At 40.3% G+C, this 23,220-nt stretch overlaps 1 protein-coding gene across 1 annotated transcript; it reads right to left on the bottom strand.

Annotated features, from left to right (window-relative positions):
• Nucleotides 1–1,609: 1,609 nt before the first annotated feature.
• Nucleotides 1,610–22,156, bottom strand: hgfa (hepatocyte growth factor a; the record flags this gene model as incomplete). The annotated part of the gene is made up of 17 exons (XM_080851745.1): nt 1,610–1,789; nt 1,873–2,015; nt 2,433–2,539; nt 2,840–2,977; nt 8,066–8,140; nt 8,263–8,361; nt 9,623–9,754; nt 10,780–10,873; nt 11,557–11,690; nt 11,892–12,057; nt 14,385–14,503; nt 14,700–14,820; nt 15,968–16,107; nt 17,941–18,055; nt 18,381–18,493; nt 21,659–21,812; nt 22,015–22,156. The coding sequence occupies 17 exons, from the start codon at nt 22,154–22,156 to the stop codon at nt 1,610–1,612; spliced, it is 2,172 nt and encodes a 723-aa protein (XP_080707871.1).
• Between the last annotated feature and the right edge of the window lie 1,064 nt (nt 22,157–23,220).

Here is a 23,220-nt window from a genome sequence, read left to right as displayed (position 1 = left end):
ATACAGTGAAGAGATGAGGGAATCACTCATTGCAACATGTAGACTATATAATCCACAAGATTATATAAAGTGAAAGTATAAAAGTCATAAATACAACTCATGAGTTTGGGTCATGTTGAGGCAACAAATGACAACATTCTATATCAAACACTGTCTGTTTTGAACACGGTTTTGGCAAAACAAACAAAGATATATCACTACAAATAACCAGCTTACCATTTTTATATTGAAATATTATGTGATCAAAGCTCAGGCCTGTGGACTATATTCTTGACATTATCAGTGTACTGTATGCAATGTGTGGGGCAAACAATGCAATATCCTGAGCTGGCAGTCAGCTGGTTCTGTTAAAAACCAGCGTGTTTCTGACAGATGTATTTGGCATTATAAGTGTTTATATTAAATATATGATGTCAACCTCTTCTATTCAGAACTCCAATGACCTTCAACCATACTATTAATAAGGTAACTTTGTTTGTAGTTATTAATTTAATTATAAATCCGAGTTCCAAATTGATAGTATAATATATTTTATGAGACTGATATATTTAATGAGACTGATTTGTGGATTATCAACTTAATTGATCTGCCTTTGTGTTGAATGGTTGATCCCTGTCCAATCGGGTGAGATTACCAACATATTGTTGCTGTTGCAAGGACAGCACCAGTGTGTTTTGGTGGCCCTCGTGAAGTCAATATCACAATTCATACACAATTGCACCCACATTCACCCGGCGCCTGCTCACTGGGTAAGATACCTACATAATCTGGTATTCCCAAATGAGAATGGTACCCATTCCACCTACAATGACTTAAATATATTTTTAAGTCATGATGTAAAGATGTTTTTTCATTTGAGTGTGGTTTCTTTGCCCACAATCACAAAACTATGGCTAGCAGGAATGATTGAATTTAAGGATGTTACAGAACTAGTTACCTACATAAATTTACCTTAAAATTGGTAAAAACCTACAAACATATTGTTGCTTTAAGCAAGCTAGATCTATAAGACCCAAACTGAAGACAGGGAGTGCCATGAATGCACCATAAGACAATACTATGCACAGATTTACACACCACACAGCCCACCTGGGCCTACAGTAAACTCCCGACTGGAATTCAATTTGCATTTTTGTGAACAAATATTTACAGAAAGCTTCTGAATCACTGACCAGAGACACTATACAGATCGTTATTCAAAGCCCCTTAATGATGACTAGTGTTTACATGTGAACATTTACAAGTCATTTGACCTGAACAATCCTGCAACATCATTTAAGCTTTGGACATTACTCTCTCAGATTTATGAGCATGTGTAATGATAATGTTGCTACCTCCACCAAAAACGATATTGTATATATGCCTGCTGAAGAGGAAAGATCACAGCAATTTACTTCCATGTGTGCACCTCAGCCCTTTATGATTCCTTGCATCCTTCCTCTCAATACTCATTTTCGTTTTGTCATTGCAGCCATACACTGCTGCATGTAGAGAATGAATTCAGAGCAGAGTCTGCCTCTATGGCAATTACACACAGCTTGAGGATGTTCCAAAGAAAATCTAGAGGTCCCAAAGTTTTGATGTTATTACAGTTTCAGAGTTTGTTAGTCTAATAGTTTCTGACTTCAGAGAAGCGTATAAAAACTTTACGTATCCAGTCTGCATAAAACGGCACATTCACAAATATGGCAGGTCTTTGGGCAATGCCACAGCCACGGCCATGGATGCTCACGCCCATAATGACTTTGCTCTCCCGCTCCTGGCAAACCAGAGGGCCACCGTAGTCTTTCTGCAATAAAATCACCAATAGAAATGAACACGGCAATCCTTCAACAAATGACAAAAACAAGCATTAGCAAGACAGGGGCTTACCTCACAGACCCCTTTATCTTTCTCTCCTCCAGCACACAGCTTGGTTTCTGTGATGGGCAGACTGCCATTATGGATAGAGGAGCATCTGTCATTGCTGACAGTGGGAAGACTAACCACTTTCATATGTCCCTCGTGTCCTGTTCCTGCAGGGGCACACATCAATACATCAGTAACTTGAAGGGCACTCAGAGAGTGCAGACCTCCCGCCAAGGCCAAATATCCTATCTCACAATGTTAAAGAAAGTGGAAAAAAAACCTGGATCCAGCTCTTGATTCGGATCCACTCCAAAATGTATTTGTTTTTCATGAAATTTGGCAGCAGTTTTTGCACAATCTTGCTGACAGACCAGACAAACCATCAAATGGCAGTGAAAATATAATCTCCTTGACCAAAGTAATAAATACATCATATCTGTTGATTCATTATATACTGGATCTAAACCAAGTTAAATTAAAAAAAATAAAGAACACAGTACATCGCATGCAAAAATATTATGACAGTACCGACTTATATATCTGAAAACATAGGCAGGAGCAAGAAACAGGAGAGATAGTAGTACCTTTAGTTTCTCCCCACCCATACATGTGGCAGTAGGATCCCTCCTTCACTTCACACCCAACCACAGGGAGTTGAATAGTCCTAACTGTGTCTGATAGTGGAGCTGGCCTACACAAGAGAAATAAACAATCAAAGTAAAATAAGATAACTAAACGAAGAAAGCAGAGATTGTGGTCTGGAAACTATAATGAATTAAAATAATGAAATAAAGTATATGGATATATTTAAACAAGCAACTTCACACTTAACACCAAGAATGTATACATGCAAAAACAAGCAGATGGATGAAATAATCATGTTGGTGTTATTACTGTGTGAGTTTGAGCAGATGGATGAAAAAAATCATGTTGGGGTTATTACTGTATGAGTTTGAGCAGATGGAAGATATAATCATGTTGGTGTTATTACTGTGAGAGTTTGAGCAGAGCCAGGTTGGAGCCCTCGGGCCCACAGACCACATGTGCTATACGGAGGACAGGTCTCTGGGAGGAGAGGTTGAGGTGCAGGAGGCCAACCAGCACACTGTACTCCGACAGGTCAGGAACACTGAGAACACAGGACATAGGCTTCTTTTACATTGGGTTATATTAACAACCCTAACCCTAGTCAGGAACACTGAGAACACAGGACATAGGCTTCTTTTACATTGGGTTATATTAACAACCCTAACCCTAGTCAGGAACACTGAGAACACAGGACATAGGCTTCTTTTACATTGGGTTATATTAACAACCCTAACCCTAGTCAGGAACACTGAGAACACAGGACATAGGCTTCTTTTACATTGGGTTATATTAACAACCCTAACCCTAGTCAGGAACACTGAGAACACAGGACATAGGCTTCTTTTACATTGGGTTATATTAACAACCCTAACCCTAGTCAGGAACACTGAGAACACAGGACATAGGCTTCTTTTACATTGGGTTATATTAACAACCCTAACCCTAGTCAGGAACACTGAGAACACAGGAATTAGGCTTCAATACCTTAGACTACATTAAAGTAACACTATGCAACAATTTGACACCTATGAAAAATGGTATTATAGGCAACTAGTTTTGGTACCATCCTCAAATTCATTTTGGTAGCATATGGTCATGTGAAGGACAGATAAACACCTGTATCTTCCCCACTAGCCATCATGGAAATGCACTACGCAGTTCTGTGTGACGGGGGGTACACCCTGAAAAAATGGAAGAAAAGCTTTCTCACGCATGACATTGCCAGCTAAACTGGCAAAAGACACCAGTTAGTGTGTTGGCAAGCTTCTATAAGTGTCAGCTGGGCTGTTGGTGTTGTGTACAGGGTTTTTGCATGCCTTTTAGGTAGTTAACTTACTAGTTGTGGATCAGAACTCTGAAGTGCTGCTTTAACAACCCTATCCTAGTCAGGAACACTAAGAAAACAGGAGTTAGGCTTCTTTCACTTCATTGAGCTACATTGGGCTACATTAACAACAAAGTACAATGAAAATGTATTTACTGACAGGAAAAGTCTAATATGAATCAGTCATGTGTTAAAAAGTAACAGTCCTCTTAGTTATTCAGCCAACCAATTAATGTAACTGATTGTTGGGTTCATTTTAGACTAGAAACATCCAGGTTTGATTAGTGCAAGCCCTTTGAATGCAAACCCCAATTGGTACCACTTTACAATAACACTCCATTATAAATGGTTTATAAATAGGTTATTAATTAGGTTGTAAACCCTTTGTAAGTCATTAATAAGCCCTTATAAATTAGTTATAAACACAGTTTGTATATGTCGATGCGGGCTCACTAGTTGGGAAGATCCCCATCTTGGCAACCCACTGTCTATCCCTTAACTTGCTCTACTAGCCTAATTGCACACTCCCTCCCATTCTTGTATCTGTTACTAGAGATTAAACCTCAGGAGGGGGGGTCTCACAACGTGCCCCCCCCCCAAAAAGAGTTTACAATAAGGCTCCATTTTGCCAGTTATAAATGTTTGTAACTGATTACTAGATGATGATGTGTTTCACACTTTACAATAAGGCTCCGTTTTGCCAGTTATACATGTTAGTAACTGATTAATAAAGGGTGATTTGTTGTGTTATGAGTAGTTAGCAGTAGCTTGATCTTGGATGGATGGATACTCCCTATTTGCCGTGGGCGCGCTGGTCTGTGACCTTCTGACCTATGTCGTCACGTCACTAGCTAACAAATAAAGCACAATTACATTGTATTTGTTCTATATCAGCTCTGGAAAACCAGATAAGCCCATAGTGTGCATCCCATGTAATTCAAATTCAAATTGAAAAAAAATGGATGTTGTGTCTGGATGCTACTGGATGTCCTAAAATTTCCCTCTGGATTAATAAAGTGCCCCCCCCCCCCCCCCCCCCCTCCCCCTCCTGGGGTTTAATCTCTAGTAACAGATACAAGAATGGTAGCGAGTGTGCAATTGGGCTAGTAGAGCAAGTTAAGGGATAGACAGTGGGTTGCCAAGATGGGGATCTTCCCAAATAGTGAGCCCGCATCGATGTATAAAAACTGTGTTTATAACTCATTTATAAAGGCTTATTAATGACTTACAAAGGCTTAACAATCTAATTAGTAACCTATTTATAAACATTTATAAACCATTTATAATGGAGTCTTATTGTAAAGTGGTACCCATCAATTAAACAGAACTGACATAATTGGAAGTAGGCTACAAAATCTAAACACTTTAAAGCTAAAGAAATTACAGAAGAAATGACAAAAAAAGTTAAAAAAAAATTGATATATTTACTGTATGCCGGGAAAGGGTGATACAGCTATTTCTAAGGATATGGGTCTCCACTGAACAACAGTAAGAGCCATTGTCTCTAAATAGAGAAAACTTGGAGCAGTGGGGAAACTTTCCAACGGTGACTAGTTGATCAAAACTTCTCAAGAACGAATAGGCAACTCTTTCAGGAAATTATGAGGCTTCTAGCATCAAAAAAACACTAATAGCATTAATAGCATCCATTGTAAGTCGTAAGGCGAAAACCACTGCTATTCAAGAGGAATATAAAGCCTTGCTTCACATTTGCCAAAAAACAAGCCTGTTTGGATGATGTTCTGTGTGTAATGTGGACAAAGGTTGAACCTCTTGGAAGACAAAAGTCCTCTTACATCTGGCATAAGGCATACCGCAATACAGGACAACATTCCACAATAAGAATATCATATCAACAGTCACACATGGTGGTGGTGGTGTGAAGACATTGGCTGCGTCTGAATAGTCTTAAATGTAAGAGAGCTGTCTTACAACCTTGGTGTCTTATCCAGACAGCTGTCAGACAGCTGTCTTGCACGAGGTCATTTTTAAGGGTGAGTTTATTCAAAAAAACGTTGTTTACGAACGTTCTTTTATGTCGTTAGTATGCTGAAAGAACGTAGGTTACTAACGTAGCTTACGTAGCTAACTTACGTAGGCTAACGTACTGATGTTAGAAAGTTGTCTGACTGACGCCTCTCAAATCACATCAACCATTATTGATGGTTACAATGATGGTGTTATCGGATAGTGCGGTGTCTATTTCTCGTTAACTTTTGAAAAATCTAAGCGCGAAAACGCTGAAAACATGTACATTTACATACAAAACACGACCGTCAGCGGAGTTGGTCCGCCATCTTTGTTTACATTTTCAGTTGCCGGAGGGTCGTGGCACAAAGGTTTGTGGGTAGTAGACAGCATCAAGGCTACACCGATGGTTCCTTGAAAAATGACCGTTATATGACGTATTCTAAGGTGTCTTATGACCCCTGAGAAAAAAATTAAGCAGAATCGGACAGTGCTTCCTTCTCTTCTTCTAAGACACCAGGGTGCTAAGACAGCATTTTAAGACTATTCAGACGCAGCGATTGAGTTGCAGCTTGTCTGTCTATTAAGGAAGCCCACTGAGATGCTGTGCCAGGACGTGGGGAAAGTGATCATTATAGAAGAGCCAGAATACAGCAAGAGGGGAAAAGGTAAGTGCAATCGGCTCCCACATCACGTGGCAAGTACTTCACACCACCAAAAAACAGGGAAATCCAGCTGCACAGATGCCGCTGCAGCCACTTAACTACTAGTCAATATATATAAGATTGAAGAGTATGTGCTTTTCAGTTGGCTGGTGAAATATATATTGTTGCTTACAAAGCATTAGCACATTCTGGGTTCCTAGCCACTTTGGGCCACTGTGAGATTTCTACAATTTGGGAAACTACATTGTGAAGGGTTCACTACTAGATGTTTTATTATTATTTTTATTGTTAATAATACCGGTAATGATAATGATAATGAAAATAATACTACAACTTCTACTACTACTTATAATAATAATAATAAGTTAATCTTTCCACACATTCTTCATCTGGTGGGTAAGAGAGACTTGTATGTAAATGTTACAAAACTTTAAAATGTTACAAATGTTCTTGTTTTGCTAAAGTACAATAGAATCAGTTAAACCCTAGTGTGGTAGTATCTTATCATACAATACAGCACAGCAATGTCATTGCAAAACATGTAAATAAACTCTACTGCTAACCCAGTCTGTTGTTTCAGGCTACAGAAAAGTATTTCACACACAAAATCTCTTGTGAAATCTCTCTGAAAATGTTTCTATGAAGAATGAAGTCATGTAATAGATGCCCAAAGGGGCCAACTGCTATCTCAAGATCCATGGGCCAACCCCAAAGGGACTCACTGAGGATGGCTCTTAGTCCAACCTTTAGTGAGAGGCGCCTGGTCTCTCCTTATTCAGGCCAGGTGATTTCTCTAGAGGTCTTTACAAATGGGACCCAAATTTAAGAACACACAAGTCGCATGCTTGCTGTGAAGAAATATTTCCATGAATTCTGTAAGCCTGTAACAGGCCCTGTTGTGCAGAGTTGTTAAAGAATTCCTTTGTGTAAACAGTTTTACAGGTATGAAAGCTGAAATTCTGAGAGTGTACAGTCTCTCTCTAAATAGCATATACCAGAGGTCTTTTGTAAACTCTTCTTGAAATCTCCAAGCTCTCAGCAGTGCCAGACAACTTCAAACTCAAGATATTCCGGTAGATTTATATTGAGTTTGATACTGCATACTTATTGGCTTGTGGGGTCATCCAACTGACACATGAGGCAGCTGAGCTCAGAATGTTTTTTCCATATGTACTGTAAAGTAAATCCAGTCTTTTGAGGAAACTAATCTGGGTTACAAAGTGATCGAAAACACAGACACATATCAACTCCCCCTCCAATCTCTCTCTCTCTCTCTCTCTCTCTCTCTCTCTCTCTTACTCTCTCTCTCTCTCTCTGAACATGTAAAGTGTGCATGTGTGTGTGTGTGTGGATGGGTGAATGGGGTTAAGAGTAAGAGAGATACAGAGAGAGAGAGAGAGAGATAAAGAGAGAGAGAGAAAGCACACACAAAGTGAAGTGGAAGAGAGGGTTTCACTCCAGAAGCATGTATTGCCTGTATTACAGCCAAGCACAAAAGCCAAACAGATTGTTCAGCCTAGGAGTCCCTCATCATGGCTTTGTCAATGACTCCCCATAAACAGGCAGTTAGCTATTATTTGTGAAGATCCAGAGGACAGAGAACACGAGTCAGAGAGAGAATCTAAAGTGCAGTTATGGGGAAGGACTGAAGCCACAAGAGAGTTGACATTACCAGGAAGAGAAACATTGCTGGTCAGTAAGAACCCATTCCTCTCTGATCAGTGACCCGCCACACCAGTGTACACTTCTGCAAATAAAAAAGGAAATATCAACACATTAGCCAAGCTTACTTTACAAACATCAAAAAAAAATGGCATTTCTATAACAGTACAACTCTAACCATTCTAATTCTAACACCTTCCCACATACCTTTTTTGTATGCTGGCCACCCAACTGCCATCCCTCTGAGCAATAGTGCCCCCAACAATCCGGGTGGTTTTGTGACTGAAACATGAAGGCGCTGGCATGCTGACTTAAGTGAAGAAACAAATGACTGAGTTACAACTGAGTTTGCTTTGCTGTACACTGGCATGCTAGTGAAGAAACAAATGACTGAGTTACAACTGAGTTTGCTTTGCTGTACACTGATGAGGTACTGTGTTAAAATGTTGTACTACACACAATGTGCATCTGTATGGTTGAGGGGGTTATGAACTCACGTTTTGGGTGGACTTTTGTTGATGGCGTTTTACCTAAAAAAGTAGAAAGAATTCAAAAGATATACATACTTGTTTTAGACGTCAATCATAGACCAGTGAAAAAGATGCAGCTTTAATCCAAACAGATCCCAGTAAATCCCTGCTAAATTACAGGCGCTCAGTGACAGACATGGGGCTTAACCTCATCCAAGTTTTACAAAAGACTGGAAGTGCTCCGGGAGGCCACATTGGTTAGCACCCACAGAAAATTGGTTTGGAAAACGTCAAACTCTTTCATCAACATGTGTATATTATGAAGATAAATGGTGACCAGACACACACAAGTTTCATTACCACACATCCACTGACGCCAGCTACACAGAATGTCTAAGTGAAAACAACAGTGACGTGGATCTGTTTGGAGTTTAGGGATAGACTCTGGTGGCTGGAAGGTCAACAGAGTCAAAAAGAAAAACATTACTACATTTGGCAAACGTATAGCAGCTGCCATATAGGCAGACCACCTGTCCTTCAGATTGAGATTCTGTCAATTATATTTGTTCTTCAGTTTAAAAAAATAAAAAATATTCTGGTCTGGGGAGCTGTTTGAACTCCCATGGTTTTCTCACAATAACAATGACATTGCAGCACTAGCAGGTCAGCTAATTGATTGGTCCACTGGTTTTGCGTATGCTCCCATTGAAAATGAATCGGGGGTTGTACAATGTGTGCAATTACACTTTGCATTTTCTTGTGTAATGATAAAATTGTGAACTTCAAAAGAGCAGATGGTTTAAATCCCAAATAAGTTTTAAACTCATTACAGTAAAGTTATTCAGCTAATATGTCAACTCAATTCAACTAGTATGCTGTCATTTCCATCTCCATCCACTCGCTCTGTAAGTGACTTCGTGTGGAACCAAGGAAAAAGAGACAAAGAACAAGAGCACAATTTTGTGCTTTTAATGATTATTAATACGTTGTTAATTTCTCAAGCAGTTGAATATTACATTAACCATATGTTAGCTAAACAGTGGATCTGATCCTGTTGTTGACAGTAGTCCCATGGAATAGAATGGTTAGTTCACTACTCACAGTGCTGTAGTTGACAGTAGTCCCATGGAATGGAGTGGTTAGTTGTGTAGCACCAGGGGCCGTGTTTGTCTCCATCTGGGTTCCTGCACAAGTTCAGGACCAATCCAGCTGCTGAACGTGTGTCATCACTGCAACACAGCAACAGATATATAGGCCTACATCTGCATTGCCCATACAGAGCTACTCTGTCATAAACTCTTTAAAATAGTTACAGATAGTTGCGTGCTACATATTCCTCAAAGGTACATTAACCCATGGATGAGGAAAATTAAGCTCTCTCTGGTGTGTTTTGGGCATTTGACATAAATCACCATGCTGAAATCACAAACACTTTAGAAGCGTTTGCCTTTGAGTCTTTGTCATGATTCAGTTCACAGAAATCCACAGCACCAACCACTGTGCAAATTACTTCCTCTGAGACCCACTCGAGCCTTCTGAATCATGCTATTGCAATGCTTCAATGCTTCAAGGGGAATTTCTGCAGTGTACTTGGTTTATGTGGGGACAGGCTAACAAATGTCCTCTGAAAGATGATGGAATGGCCTGTGTCAGACCCAGCCATGCCAACAAGACAGAATTCAACTCTTTAAAAAAGCGCATTCTAACCCAGTCACAAGCTTAAAGTCATGCAAGAAAACCAACTGGCTTTGATCTGCCATGGGGGGTGGGGGGGTCATTGGTCACCTCTGGAGTATGTCCATCTGCAGGAGCCATTTTGGCTTTTAAAATTCCTGCCAACTAAGTAGTCTTAACAGAAGCGGAGCATTGAACAAAAGTCTATCTATTTCTCTAGCAGCAGTGGGGAATGTTTTCTCCTTCTGTCTGTTAAATAAATATGAGAAGGAAGGGGGAGGCCTGAAGACTTCTGGACTTTAACTAACTGATGATTTTCACTTATTTACATTATTTAATTACACTTTGGATAATCATTCACAAAACTAACAGAGGCATAAATGCAAAATTGTGATATACAGTGAGACAGAGACAGACAGTATTGTGATATACAGTGAGACAGAGACAGACAGTATTGTGATATATATATTTTTTTTTATGTCCATCTCTCAGTCTGAGTAGACATGATAAATGTAAATAAAAGTAAAAATGATTTGAAGGGCAGACAGATTGTTTGTTTAAGAACATCTGAATCCATTACCTATAGTCATGGTCAGCCCAATAGCCACAGGGAATTCCCGAGCGTGTCTTGGTTAGGTTACCACGGTATGTCTCACCACTGCCTTCGTAACAATCTAGAGTCAAAGCAAAACAATGTGTGACATGCATGACACCTATGCTGAATTTATGGGGAAAAACACAGAGTTTTAGTCATCAGCATGCGTACGCACACTTACTTTTACCCTCACAAGAGGGAGAGGGCATCTTTTTAGAAGTGTGGATTATATTTGTATTACCATGGAATAAGTATGTTTGAAATGAGGCTTTATTAGTGGTTGAACTAATCTAACATCAGGGACCACTCTGTCATCAGTGGTTGCAGGAACCATATTGTGTTGAGTAAAAACAGACAGCAGTTGACGACTGACCCAGAATCTCAGTGTGAGAAATGAAAGGAGAAATGTGTGGTCTTTTGAAATGCAATGAGGGATAGCAATTGAGAAGCCAGAGAACATTCCAGAAAAATGCTGTAACAGATGTCGAAGATGTACAGCCTTTCTTTAGAACATGATTGAGAAAAGTAAGGAATACTTAAACACACACACAACACAAAGCCACAGAAACTCCCCACCGTGCCAATCGTAAAGTAACTGGATCACAACTTACTAAATACAACCAGGGCACTAACATGACTCACAAAGACACTGATTGATTTACACCATCACATTTCAAACAAATAACATCCATGTTAACTGTTAGGGTTTCTGATGATTTCTGATGTCTCGGCAAATGAAATAGGAGAACACTGCCTCCTTACCTGTGCTGTCTGATTTGTCAGATTCACATCTGGGGATGTTGGTGCAGGGTGCTCTGGACACAGAAGGATCAGTAGTGAAGCACCATGGGCTCTCATCTCCATCAGGATTTCTGCAAAAATTCTCTCTCAGATCCCTGTAAAGGCCACCACACACACACACACACACACACACACACACACACACACACACACACACACACACACACACACACACACACATACACACACACACACACACACACTGACAATCTGAGTAATCTGATAGGATGTTTATGTGTATGCTCTGCTCCATTCCATACTGAGGAACACCGAACCCAAGAGTGTCTGCAACTCACTTGCATTTGTAATTCTGTTGGGTATAGGTGTGGTTATGAGGGAACTGCCGGTCCCAGCGTTGACAGGGGACCCCAATGGAGGTTATGTTCATGCTGCCTCTGTAGTTTTCTCCTTGACCCCGATAACAAGAAGTGGTTGTGTCCACAGTCGTATCATTATGATAGTCTAATGGAAGGATATGGACAAAAAACACCTTCACTTAGGGAGCTGAGCGATAGCCTAACCGTGGTAACCTAACCTGAGTATTATGGTTCTATTCTATTTCTGTACCACACCCTGTGTTTGAGATGACAATTTAATTCATCTCACAAAGAGCTCCAGTCCAGCTTAGTTTTAGAGAATATCCCATAGTAATCTCACTATGATCTATAATGTTAAATTCTAAAATGAAAAGCTTGCAGTAATCTTGAATAACATAACCATGCAAATCACTAAACCTACTTTCTGGAATAACCCTTGTAGTTTTACTCTGCACTGTATAGCACTGGACTGTGCATGCAGAACAAAACAATTACAGAACATAAGTAGATGTCTCTAGTGTATTCCAGAATATAGATCTGTCTCTAGTCTATTCCAGAATATAGATCTGTCTCTAACATTTCCAGATTATAGATGTATCTAGCATATTCCATTCTTAAACTTTCATCCTTTCCCCAGTGTTTCAGTTTCAAATTATATTGCGTCTCCTTTTTTATCCCATCTTCACTTGCTTCTCCTCCCTTCTCTTTATTTGTGTATGATCCAAACTGGCCAAGATCCTCAATACAGGACCACAGTATAAACAACAAACGGACCTCTCTCCCAGGCCCTATGTGGTTTAATGAAGGAAAGGCTACAGCCAACAGCATCAGCTCAGAAAAATGTACTTATATATGTACATGTACAAGAATACCCTTATACAACCTCTCTCATCTCACCACACAAAGATATCTGTGCGAGCATTCTCTCCCCAAATACACACATACTATTTATATATTTCACTGCCTGTGAGCCACATTTGCACACATACACTAACCGTGCCACATATGCACACACACACTAACTGTGAACAATTGTGGTACTCTGAGGTTTTCTCAGTTCCCTACTGATGTTACACTAGTGAGTCTAACCACAAACACTGATGTTACACTATTGAGTCTAACCACAAACACTGATGTTACACTAGTGAGTCTTACCACAAACACTGAATTTGCACTAGTGAGTCTAACCACAAACACTGATGTTACACTAGTGAGTCTAACCACAAACACTGATGTTGCTCTAGTGAGTCTTACCACAAACACTGATGTTACACTAGTGAGTCTAACCACAAACACTGATGTTACACTAGTGAGTCTTACCACAAACACTGATGTTACACTAGTGAGTCTTACCACAAACACTGATGTTACACTAGTGAGTCTTACCACAAACACTGTCTACACTAGTGAGTCTAACCACAAACACTGATGTTACACTAGTGAGTCTTACCACAAACACTGATGTTACACTAGTGAGTCTAACCACAAACACTGATGTTACACTAGTGAGTCTTACCACAAACACTGATGTTATACTAGTGAGTCTAACCACAAACACTGATGTTACACTAGTGAGTCTTACCACAAACACTGATGTTGCTCTAGTGAGTCTTACCAAAAACACTGATGTTGCACTAGTGAGTCTTACCAAAAACACTGATGTTGCACTAGTGAGTCTTACAACCAACACTGATGTTGCACTAGTGAGTCTTACAACGAACACTGATGTTCACATCACTTGTGAGTCTTACCACAAACACTGATGTTGCACTACAGTAGTGAGTCTTACCACAAACACTGTCAACACTAGTAAGTCTTACCACAGACACTGATGTTGCACTAGTGAGTCTTACAACGAACACTGATGTTCACATCACTTGTGAGTCTTACCACAAACACTGATGTTGCACTACAGTAGTGAGTCTTACCACAAACACTGTCTACACTAGTGAGTCTTACCAAAAACACTGATGTTGCACTAGTGAGTCTTACAACGAACACTGATGTTCACATCACTTGTGAGTCTTACCACAAACACTGTCAACACTAGTAAGTCTTACCACAGACACTGATGTTGCACTAGTGAGTCTTACAACGAACACTGATGTTCACATCACTTGTGAGTCTTACCACAAACACTGATGTTGCACTACAGTAGTGAGTCTTACCACAAACACTGTCTACACTAGTGAGTCTTACCAAAAACACTGATGTTGCACTAGTGAGTCTTACAACGAACACTGATGTTCACATCACTTGTGAGTCTTACCACAAACACTGTCAACACTAGTAAGTCTTACCACAGACACTGATGTTGCACTAGTGAGTCTTACAACGAACACTGATGTTCACATCACTTGTGAGTCTTACCACAAACACTGATGTTGCACTACAGTAGTGAGTCTTACCACAAACACTGTCAACACTAGTAAGTCTTACCACAGACACTGATGTTGCACTATCGAGTCTTACCACAAACACTGATGTTGCAATACTCCCAGCGCTTCTCAGGGTCCATTGTGTAGCACCAGGGCTGCACATCATTATTTGGGTTTCGGCAGTAGTTATCAGTCAGGCCTTTATAAGGATGCCTTAGGACACAGAGCACAAAGAAAAGTCCTCTGAGCGTGTGTGTGTGTGTGTGTGTGCGTGCTTGTGCGTGCATGTGTGAATGTGTGTGTGTGTGTGTGTGTGTGTTTGTGAGTGTGTGTGTGTGTATGTGTGTGTGTGTGTGTTGCTGTGTGAGTGCGAGCATGTGTGAATGTGTGTGTTTGTGACAGGTCTTACCTGTTAGGCTGAAAGTCATGCTTATGTGGCCACTGTGTGTCCCATCTCTGGCATTCCCAACCACTCTTGGTGTGATCCACTGGGCCTCTGTATCCCTCCCCTCTACATACCACACACTCTACTGCACATCCACACACAAACACACACAACAGATCTGAATTATTACATATACAATTTCTGAAATGGGCCAGTTTGCTATGCTGCTGAACTGTGCTTAATTTGAAACTTGCAAAGGTTAAAAGTGACCTGAATTATTCCTCTTCTTGCTATCCTTATATTTGATAGATATTTTTTTGTATACTACTCCTACAGCTGTTAATCTATAATCACCAACCCTTTTGTGGTGTTTATATAGCACGTGTTAAGTTTACACAGCACTGTTTTGAGGGGTAATTGAGGATGTTGAAGGTAATATTGAAACCAAAATTAAACCAAATTGAAACCAAATGTCCTGTTCTTCGAGGAGTGGGACACAACCCCACTTGTACCCGGTTTGTTTAAAGCTTCTTTATACACAATAATTGGTCTTTGCTGTCACGAGACCTGCCCTCCCAAACAAACAGAAGTGGTTGACAGCTCAATTATCTTCACCCTTCCACAGCTCCTCAAGATTAGGACATTATTGCTGCTTAGAAACAGCCTGGCCCTGACTCGATGTGTACAACAAATAATAGCTCATCACATTTCTTAATGTTTTCAGTCCAGGCAATGCACAATGCCGGACAAAGCATATACAAAGCATGCTCCGGACAAAGCATATGCAATCTCTGCTGCTCCTCCAATTTGAAAGGTGATTACAAACACTTGAACACTTTTCACACTTGAACACTTTTCGAATCTTTTTACATTAAGACTCAAGTGAGGTTTTGCACTAGGTTAAGTCACCAGGAAGGAACCAAGTGTGTCCTTTAAGAAACGGATGTCACTGACAGGACAAATGTGGAAAGTCTATAGCCACAGCCAGAGGTTGTTGGAATTATTCAATCCCTTAATTGAATTGAATTCATTTCAATTAACCCTCCATATATGATGGTTATGAGAACACAATTTAAGAAAAATACATAAATATATGTGGTAGTACATGGTCAAATAAATCGAATTAATACCCGTCCATTAACACATGCTCAATTGAAGTTCAGTTTCAATTTAAAGGAAATATTAATGTGTACAATGTATGTGTTCCAGAAAGTGTGCAGGCCCTAGAGATACAGTTAACAGAATGCAAGTTTACTATAGAGTTAAAAACAGGCTTTGAGTTTGGCACTTACCCTCGGAGCACTGAGGCAGGTCACACTCCTGGTGGCGGATGGCTGGGTCACTGGTGAAGCACCACGGACCTGAGGCCTCACCCTCTGGGTTGCGACAGAAGTTATCACGGAGGTCTTTTTTCTTACTGTGTCTCTGGAAACTGTAAGCATGGAGAGATCAGAAGGCCTGGCAATACTGGGAAACCTGGACATTTTACAATATAAAAGAAAACAAACAAATAAACAACATATCTATAACAGCCTATCCAATCTTAAACATAAACCATTGGTGAACACAGAAGGCAAGGCTCTAGTCTACTCTACAAGTCATTTGTTACATATTGTAAGCATCTCTCATTCCCCTTTGTCCAGCAGGATTTTGTTTCTGTATAATACTGGACACTACAATTACAGAATAATAAGTTCAGTATTCAATCCCCTAAAGTCACCATATTCTGTATTACAAAAGATTCTTTTGACATACTTCCACGGTTAGTGTTTTGTCATGACTTTTTTGAAAGGCACTGTATGTGTACTATGTGCTAAAAACAGTGGAACTGAACCTGGTTTGTGTGTTCTAACTTAGCATGATGGTGATGATGGTGTTCGACACAGTTGGTTCTATAGAGCAGCATCTGGTGGGCTGCCCATGGAGCAGAGGTCCAAAGGTGTGGAGCTAATGGTGCTGTGCTAACAGATGGTAGCCAGTCACCCATATCACTGCCAAAGATAGCTCCCATTGGTGGCCAACCAAATGTTTCACATATATTCTCATTTCAACACAACAGTTTGACGTGGAGTTATTGGGTTTATGTTTGCGGAAATTTTAAATCAACCCAGAGGTCATTTCCAAGAGAGAAACATTTCAAAACATATCAAATCTGATTTAGCAAGTTTTCGACCAAAAGCTTGTTGAGCCATTAAACCAACAAAACTCATCTTCACAATAGAAAGTTAATTTAAGTTCGCTTTAATATCCTCTGTCACATGAATTACTGTACTTGTGAATTGGACTATTCAAGAAGTACAGCCTTGTCTGGTTGCAGACAAGAGTTTGATCTCACCTATCCCACCAATGTGACCCATGCACATAACAACACTCCAACTAGAGCTAAGGGATTTTGGGTGTCCCTCTGAGAGTGAGATTGGCCACACTTTCCTGTGTGCTACAGACTTGTACTTTCATGTCTCTGCAGTATTGTGAGTTCAGCTGGAGAGCAGACAGAACATGACTTCAGTCAATAAATATCTCAACTCTCTCTCAATGATTTTCTCCCTCAGTACCCTTAAAACATATTACACTTCTAAGTTATATAAACAGCCCAACACTGATAAGTTCAGCAATGTGTAACAGATCCAAAGACGATACCAAATCTAAAATAATCCCTAATCCTTGACAATTCTTAATCAACTAATCATGAATATAATACTTCTGCAACCTTCCCTCTAATCTTTGACTTTGTAAGGTTAAAAGGAAGGCTATAGAACCATTTTTTGCATGATTAGTTGAAGAGGACCTATTATGCTCACTTTCAATGTTGAAAATGTCATTTTGGGAATAGATTTGCATGCTCCATTTTCTCATACTGTACACCTCTATTTACCCTCTATCTGAACCCCCACCCCCCGCATTTCACGCAACTGAGAAAAGCGGTTTCTTTGGGAGAGAGCTACTCCCTCTGGTGTGTACTTTGGTCTTTGTTATTGGGCAGACCATCTTCATGAATAAAAAGCTATATAACACACTAAAGAGGAGGGAAAAACTGGAAAGCATAATAGGACCTTTTTCACATGCCAACTTAACTCACTCAGATGGAGAAATGAAGTATGGAAATGAAAAGAAAATGCAATAGATACAGAGAAAAAGACTGAGAGTGGTTACTTCTGTTTGTGAGGAATGGAGGGATAGATATAGAGAAAGAGACTGAGAGTGGTTACTTGTGTTCGTGGGGAAAGAAGCGATTGATATAGAGAAACAAACTGAGAGTGGTTACTTGTGTTCGTGAGGAATGGAAGCTGTCCAGGACTGACATGGGATCCCAGACTTAGTCACAGCTTTTCTGCCCCTGTAGTTCTCTCCGTTGCCAAGGATACACTCTCTCAAAAATTCTTGAGAAAAAAAATGATGTACAGTGAATGTTTTAGGACGTAGATATTTTGGTAAAAGAGTGTAAACTTTATTATCTCAACTCTGGTCCATTGCCTCACTTTGTGTTTATTCATGGTTTCTTCATTAAACTCAGAAATGACACATTGATTCATTATGTTTACAATGACACACAGGAAATGAGGGAGAACATTTCAGCAACATCTATGCTGTACTCCAAACAAATACGTGTTATGTTTGGAGTCATTCCCGTCCTCCTGGCCCAGCAGAAGATGAAGAGATGCAACACGATCATGATAAACTTAATCAGATAGTGTTACTGTTTACCTTTCTTTTCATAAAGGTCCTGGTTGTCTTTGTGTTCAAGCCTAGTCCCTTGGCTGAAGCGGTCAAAGGCAAGCAAGTGGCATTTCCTGTTTTGGTGGTCAAAGTAAAATGCCCTTCAAAAAGCCCAAAGAAAGATGAGAACAAACTTATTATAGAATTCAGTATAGAGTTTAGAAACAGAACATAGAACCAGTATAGAGTTTCTACGCTATATTCTTAGTTTATTACCATACCTGCAGGTGAAAACAACCTTCCTCCTGGACTTGCTGCACTCGTATGCACATTCCTCTAGAGAAAGATTCTTTCTGACCCTTGCGGAGGGAAAGCAATCTATGCACCAAAGCCAGGATGCCTCGGTCTTCAGGTACCTCTGGAGTGTCTGATCCCTGCCCTCTGATGGGTGAAGAGAGAGAGAGAGAGAGAGAGAGAGAGAGAGAGAGAGAGAGAGCGAGACCACATATACACTGTAAACCCAAACAGTTCTACTAACTTATTAACATTATGTATTCAGTACTTAAAACCTGGTATTTAGTTGACCCAACTTAAAATGTATACGTTTTCTGAGCAAGTGAAGATGTTTTAATCGTATTGGAATGTATTTGTTTGAGTAAACATTGCCTGATAACTCATATTTTTTAAGTATCTGACGTCATCAACGTCTTTGAGAACACCGTTGCAGAGTTCTTGTGATGAGACACGGAGACAGCAGACTTAAGGTAGAGGAGTCGTTTAGTAATCGAGAGGTTGGAAGGTTGCTAGTTCGATTCCCCACTCCTCCGTACCAAGTGTATAAGTGTGAAACCCTTAAACTGCTCCTGATCTATACATGAAAAATTCCTTGTAAATTAGTTTGGATAAAAGCGTCTGCTAAATCACAGATGTAAATGTACATCTGGCAACACTGGGAAGGCGGTTGACCAATGACAGTTCTCTCTACAGTAAGAGCTTGTGCAAGAAGTTGGAACGTAAGGGAGATACCCTTTCAAAAACTTGTAAGGGCGTAATAACTAGTTTGTGAAAGACCCAGAGAAACACAAATATCCGACGAGGCAGAATCCTTTGAGATTTTGGAATAATATGACTTCAGAGAACTTATCATTTTTGAAAATGAAAACAAAATAAATCAGTATAGCCAATGTACAATTTTTAAGTTATGTTTACTGTGTACTCAAATGTTATTATGTAATCGGTTACATCAAAAGTTTTAAGTACACTGAGCTTGTTCAGGAGAGATAAGGGAGATACCCTTTCAAAAACTTGTAAGGGCGTAATAACTATTTATTTGCTTTTGTTGTTCGCGTTTTCATTTATATGACTTCATGCTATTTTTTTATATTAACTATGTGAAGAGTTGGGGGGCAAAGCATCTGCTTAAGGCCCCCAAATGGCCAGTATTATTCTACTGTGTAGCAGTTGATGTTTCCATATTGCATTTCAATAATTTGTTGGAAAACTCTGTATTTACCTTTCTTCTCATAAAGATCATGGTGAGCCCTGTGTTCCGTCTGGGTGCCTGGACTGTAGTGATCAAAAGGAAGTAAATGGCACTTCTTATTTTGATGTTCATAGTAAAATGCCCTGTGGAAGCAAAAAGAAGAGAACTGCGATGACCGGTAATGATGACATCCAGGGCAACTATCAGACCACACCCAGCTGTTTCTTGTAGGTTTAAACATTTAATGTGCTAACTTATTTTGTTCATAGTTGATATTCTTGATATTCTCAGAAGGGTTGTTCAGGGGGCATTATCACACCAGGAGATGTGTTGTATCAAGCTGCTTGGACAGTCAGTGGGCAGCACCATCATCTCCTACTGACTTGATGCACTTTCCTAATTTTTAAAGGAAGGCAATGACAGGTTTTTGATGTTGGTGTAACTGGCATTCAGGCACGTGCAGAGGGGGGGGCTAAGGGGGCTTGAGCACCTGCCCATTTTGCCCTTGATGCCCAAAGAGTGTTTTTATTATTATTATTATTATTATTATTATTATTATTATCTATTTTTAATTTGTGTGTGAAAAGTCCGTCTGTGCGGCCCAAAATAATAATACATTTAACGAAATGATAATAATTTAGATCTACCTTGGTCGGTCACATGATCCACAACGTGCCCTCTCTCTGCCCTGACGTGCCCTGCTGACCGACGCCTCGGTTAAGTTTCTCTACAGCTCCCGTTTTCTAGGTAAGCCGAGTAGCCTTGTGATGCCAAATGTGCCATGATGACTCGGGAATAACTCGGTGTAAAGTTTGCTATAGGGGCTTATATGCCTCTCTCTTGTACGTCGCTTTGAACAAAAGCGTCTGCTAAATGACTGCATGCAAATATGAGCCAAAAATAGTTGATTAACTCCCGTAAATAAACTTGTCAACGTATGAAGTTTGTATCGTTTAATATAGAGCGTGGTCTCTAAATCTGAGAGCATTTTCGTTCATTTCACGTCATGATTTTGTATTGGTTGGTGAATTTTGGTAACGTTATTTTCTTATCAATCAGAGAGAGAGAGAGAGAGGGCCAGATAGCGAGAGCGAGCAGAAGTCTTTGAGCAGAACGAGTGCGAGAACTTAAATGAAACACAGGGAATTTCTGATAGCAACAGTGTATTAGAGTGCGACAACTTAAACTGAAACACGGCAATTTTGCAAGCAACAGTGTATTTGAGTGCAGACAATCCGTTTTGAGCAGGATCTCCCCCCCCCCCTCTCTCTCCATCCGTCTCATGTCCTCTCTCACTATCTCCATCTCTCACTCCCTCCCTCTCTCTCCATCCATCTCACTCATTGAAAATTGTATGTTGAAATGGACCCACATTGACTATAAACATTGCACCCTTTTGACAACTTTCATACTCACAGTGAAACACAGCTGTCTACAGTAGCCTACTTGCTGCCTGTAAAATTATAGTTTAAAGGCCTTGTTCCCATATAGTTCCCCCGCTCATTTAAAACCTAATGAGTATGCACCTGTTTGTGAAATGAATGTATGTGTGTGTGTGTGTGTGTGTGTGTGTGTGTGTTGGCAGCTGTGGAGACACTGTAATGTGTCTGGGGGTATAAACCAACCCCTTGTGATAACACTGTCCTATAGTGTGAAATGAACTCAGCGTCACACTGGTGGAAATGACCGTCACACCAGTGGACATAGGCTATAGAAAAGGCCTAGGTAAATACATTTTTACAAATCCGTGCTACATGTGCCCCCTTTTTAACTTTGAGCACCTGCCTCTCCAAAGGTCTCTGCACGGCCCTGCTGGCATTAGTTTGTGTTACTTCAGGTTTACCTGCAGGTGAAAGTCTTCTTGTTCCTGCTGCACTTACGAGCACAGTTATCAACTGAGAGGTTATATTTGACTCTAATGGGCAGAGAGCAGTCTGGACACAAGAGTCTGGTGTCTCCGATCTTCTGAAACTTCTGCAGGATCTGTTCCCTGCCCTCTGAATCAGCATAAAGACAGGAAAAGACAGAGAGACAATGAAATGACAATATTGTTTGACTCAGATATCAATATTGTTTCTGATAGGACAATAGAGGCATTACAGAGACATGAAATAAGAATTCCCATTCCCCTCAATGACACCTGCTTAGCTAGAAAAACTGGGCACTGTCATCTTGTGTCAATCTTGTGAAACTGGGCACTGCCATCTTGTGTCAATCTTGTGAAACTGGGCACTGCCATCTTGTGCCAATCTTGTGAAACTGGGCACTGCCATCTTGTGTCAATCTTGTGAAACTGGGCACTGCCATCTTGTGTCAATCTTGTGAAACTGGGCACTGCCATCTTGTGTCAATCTTGTGAAACTGGGCACTGCCATCTTGTGTCAAAGAGCACACAGGGAGTTCCAAGGCACAAAAAGTAGGAGCCAATCACCTGTGTCATACAAGTCATTTGTGAATAATTGTCTTGGCAATATTGGTGCCAATGTTGTGCTGTGAAGGCTTTTCAAATATTTTGGAGGGGTATTTGAGGGGTCCCGATCCATATAACTATATAGTGTACAGCCTGGACGACTAATAAGAACAACAGGGGTATTTATCTTTCACATGACCATAGAAGTTTATGGTAGACTTTTATCAGGTGGTCTTTGAGAGCATAAGCATAATTGACAGCATCTATCCCTGCAGTCATCCCTACAAACAGCCTGTGCTAAGGCAAGCCAACAAGATATTAACAGACCCATCTCATGAGTAGGGATGGGAACCGAGAACCGGGTCTTGTTTAGAACCGGTTCCCAATGAGCCGAATCTTTGGAATCGTTAGCCAAATTCATAACCGGGTCTGTTAACGGGTCTCTGTGCCGTTTGCGCATGCGCAAACTCTTATAATAAAGTCAGAACGCAGCAGAAATGGCAACTCGACAGAAGCGATCTAAAGTGTGGCTTTATTTCACCCGAACGGATGCGAACACGGTCACTTGTAACCTCTGTAAAAAATGTATTTCCTCAAAGGGAGGAAGTACATCTACCATGAATAAGCACTTGAGCACACATGGTATAACATTACAAGAATGTCATGTTTTCGATGCCAGCAGCAGCTCAACTAACGTCGGCGCTTCATCCCTTACTTGTCAAGGTAAACTCCTCAAAATGTTTTATCATAAGTCATAACGGTATTACTCGTGTGTTATCAGCAAACGTTTTTGTTTTCGTGTTAACCATAACTAAACTTAGCATTGAATTGCTTAACAGAATGGGCGATGTTGGACATTGTCATATATTATATATAACTTACATAACTAGGCTAGCATAACTGTATAATCTTCTATTTTCAACCGTTGGCTAGAGGCAGGGGCAGTGCTTGCCTCCCCTCTGTTGGTCCTAGGGTAGGGTTAGGCTGTACAAAAG

This window comes from Sprattus sprattus (genome assembly GCF_963457725.1).
Source record: "Sprattus sprattus genome assembly, chromosome: 14".
NCBI classification, from domain to species: Eukaryota; Metazoa; Chordata; class Actinopteri; order Clupeiformes; family Clupeidae; genus Sprattus; species Sprattus sprattus.
Note: the sequence above shows the minus strand (reverse complement) of the source record. Positions and strands in the feature narration are given on the sequence as shown.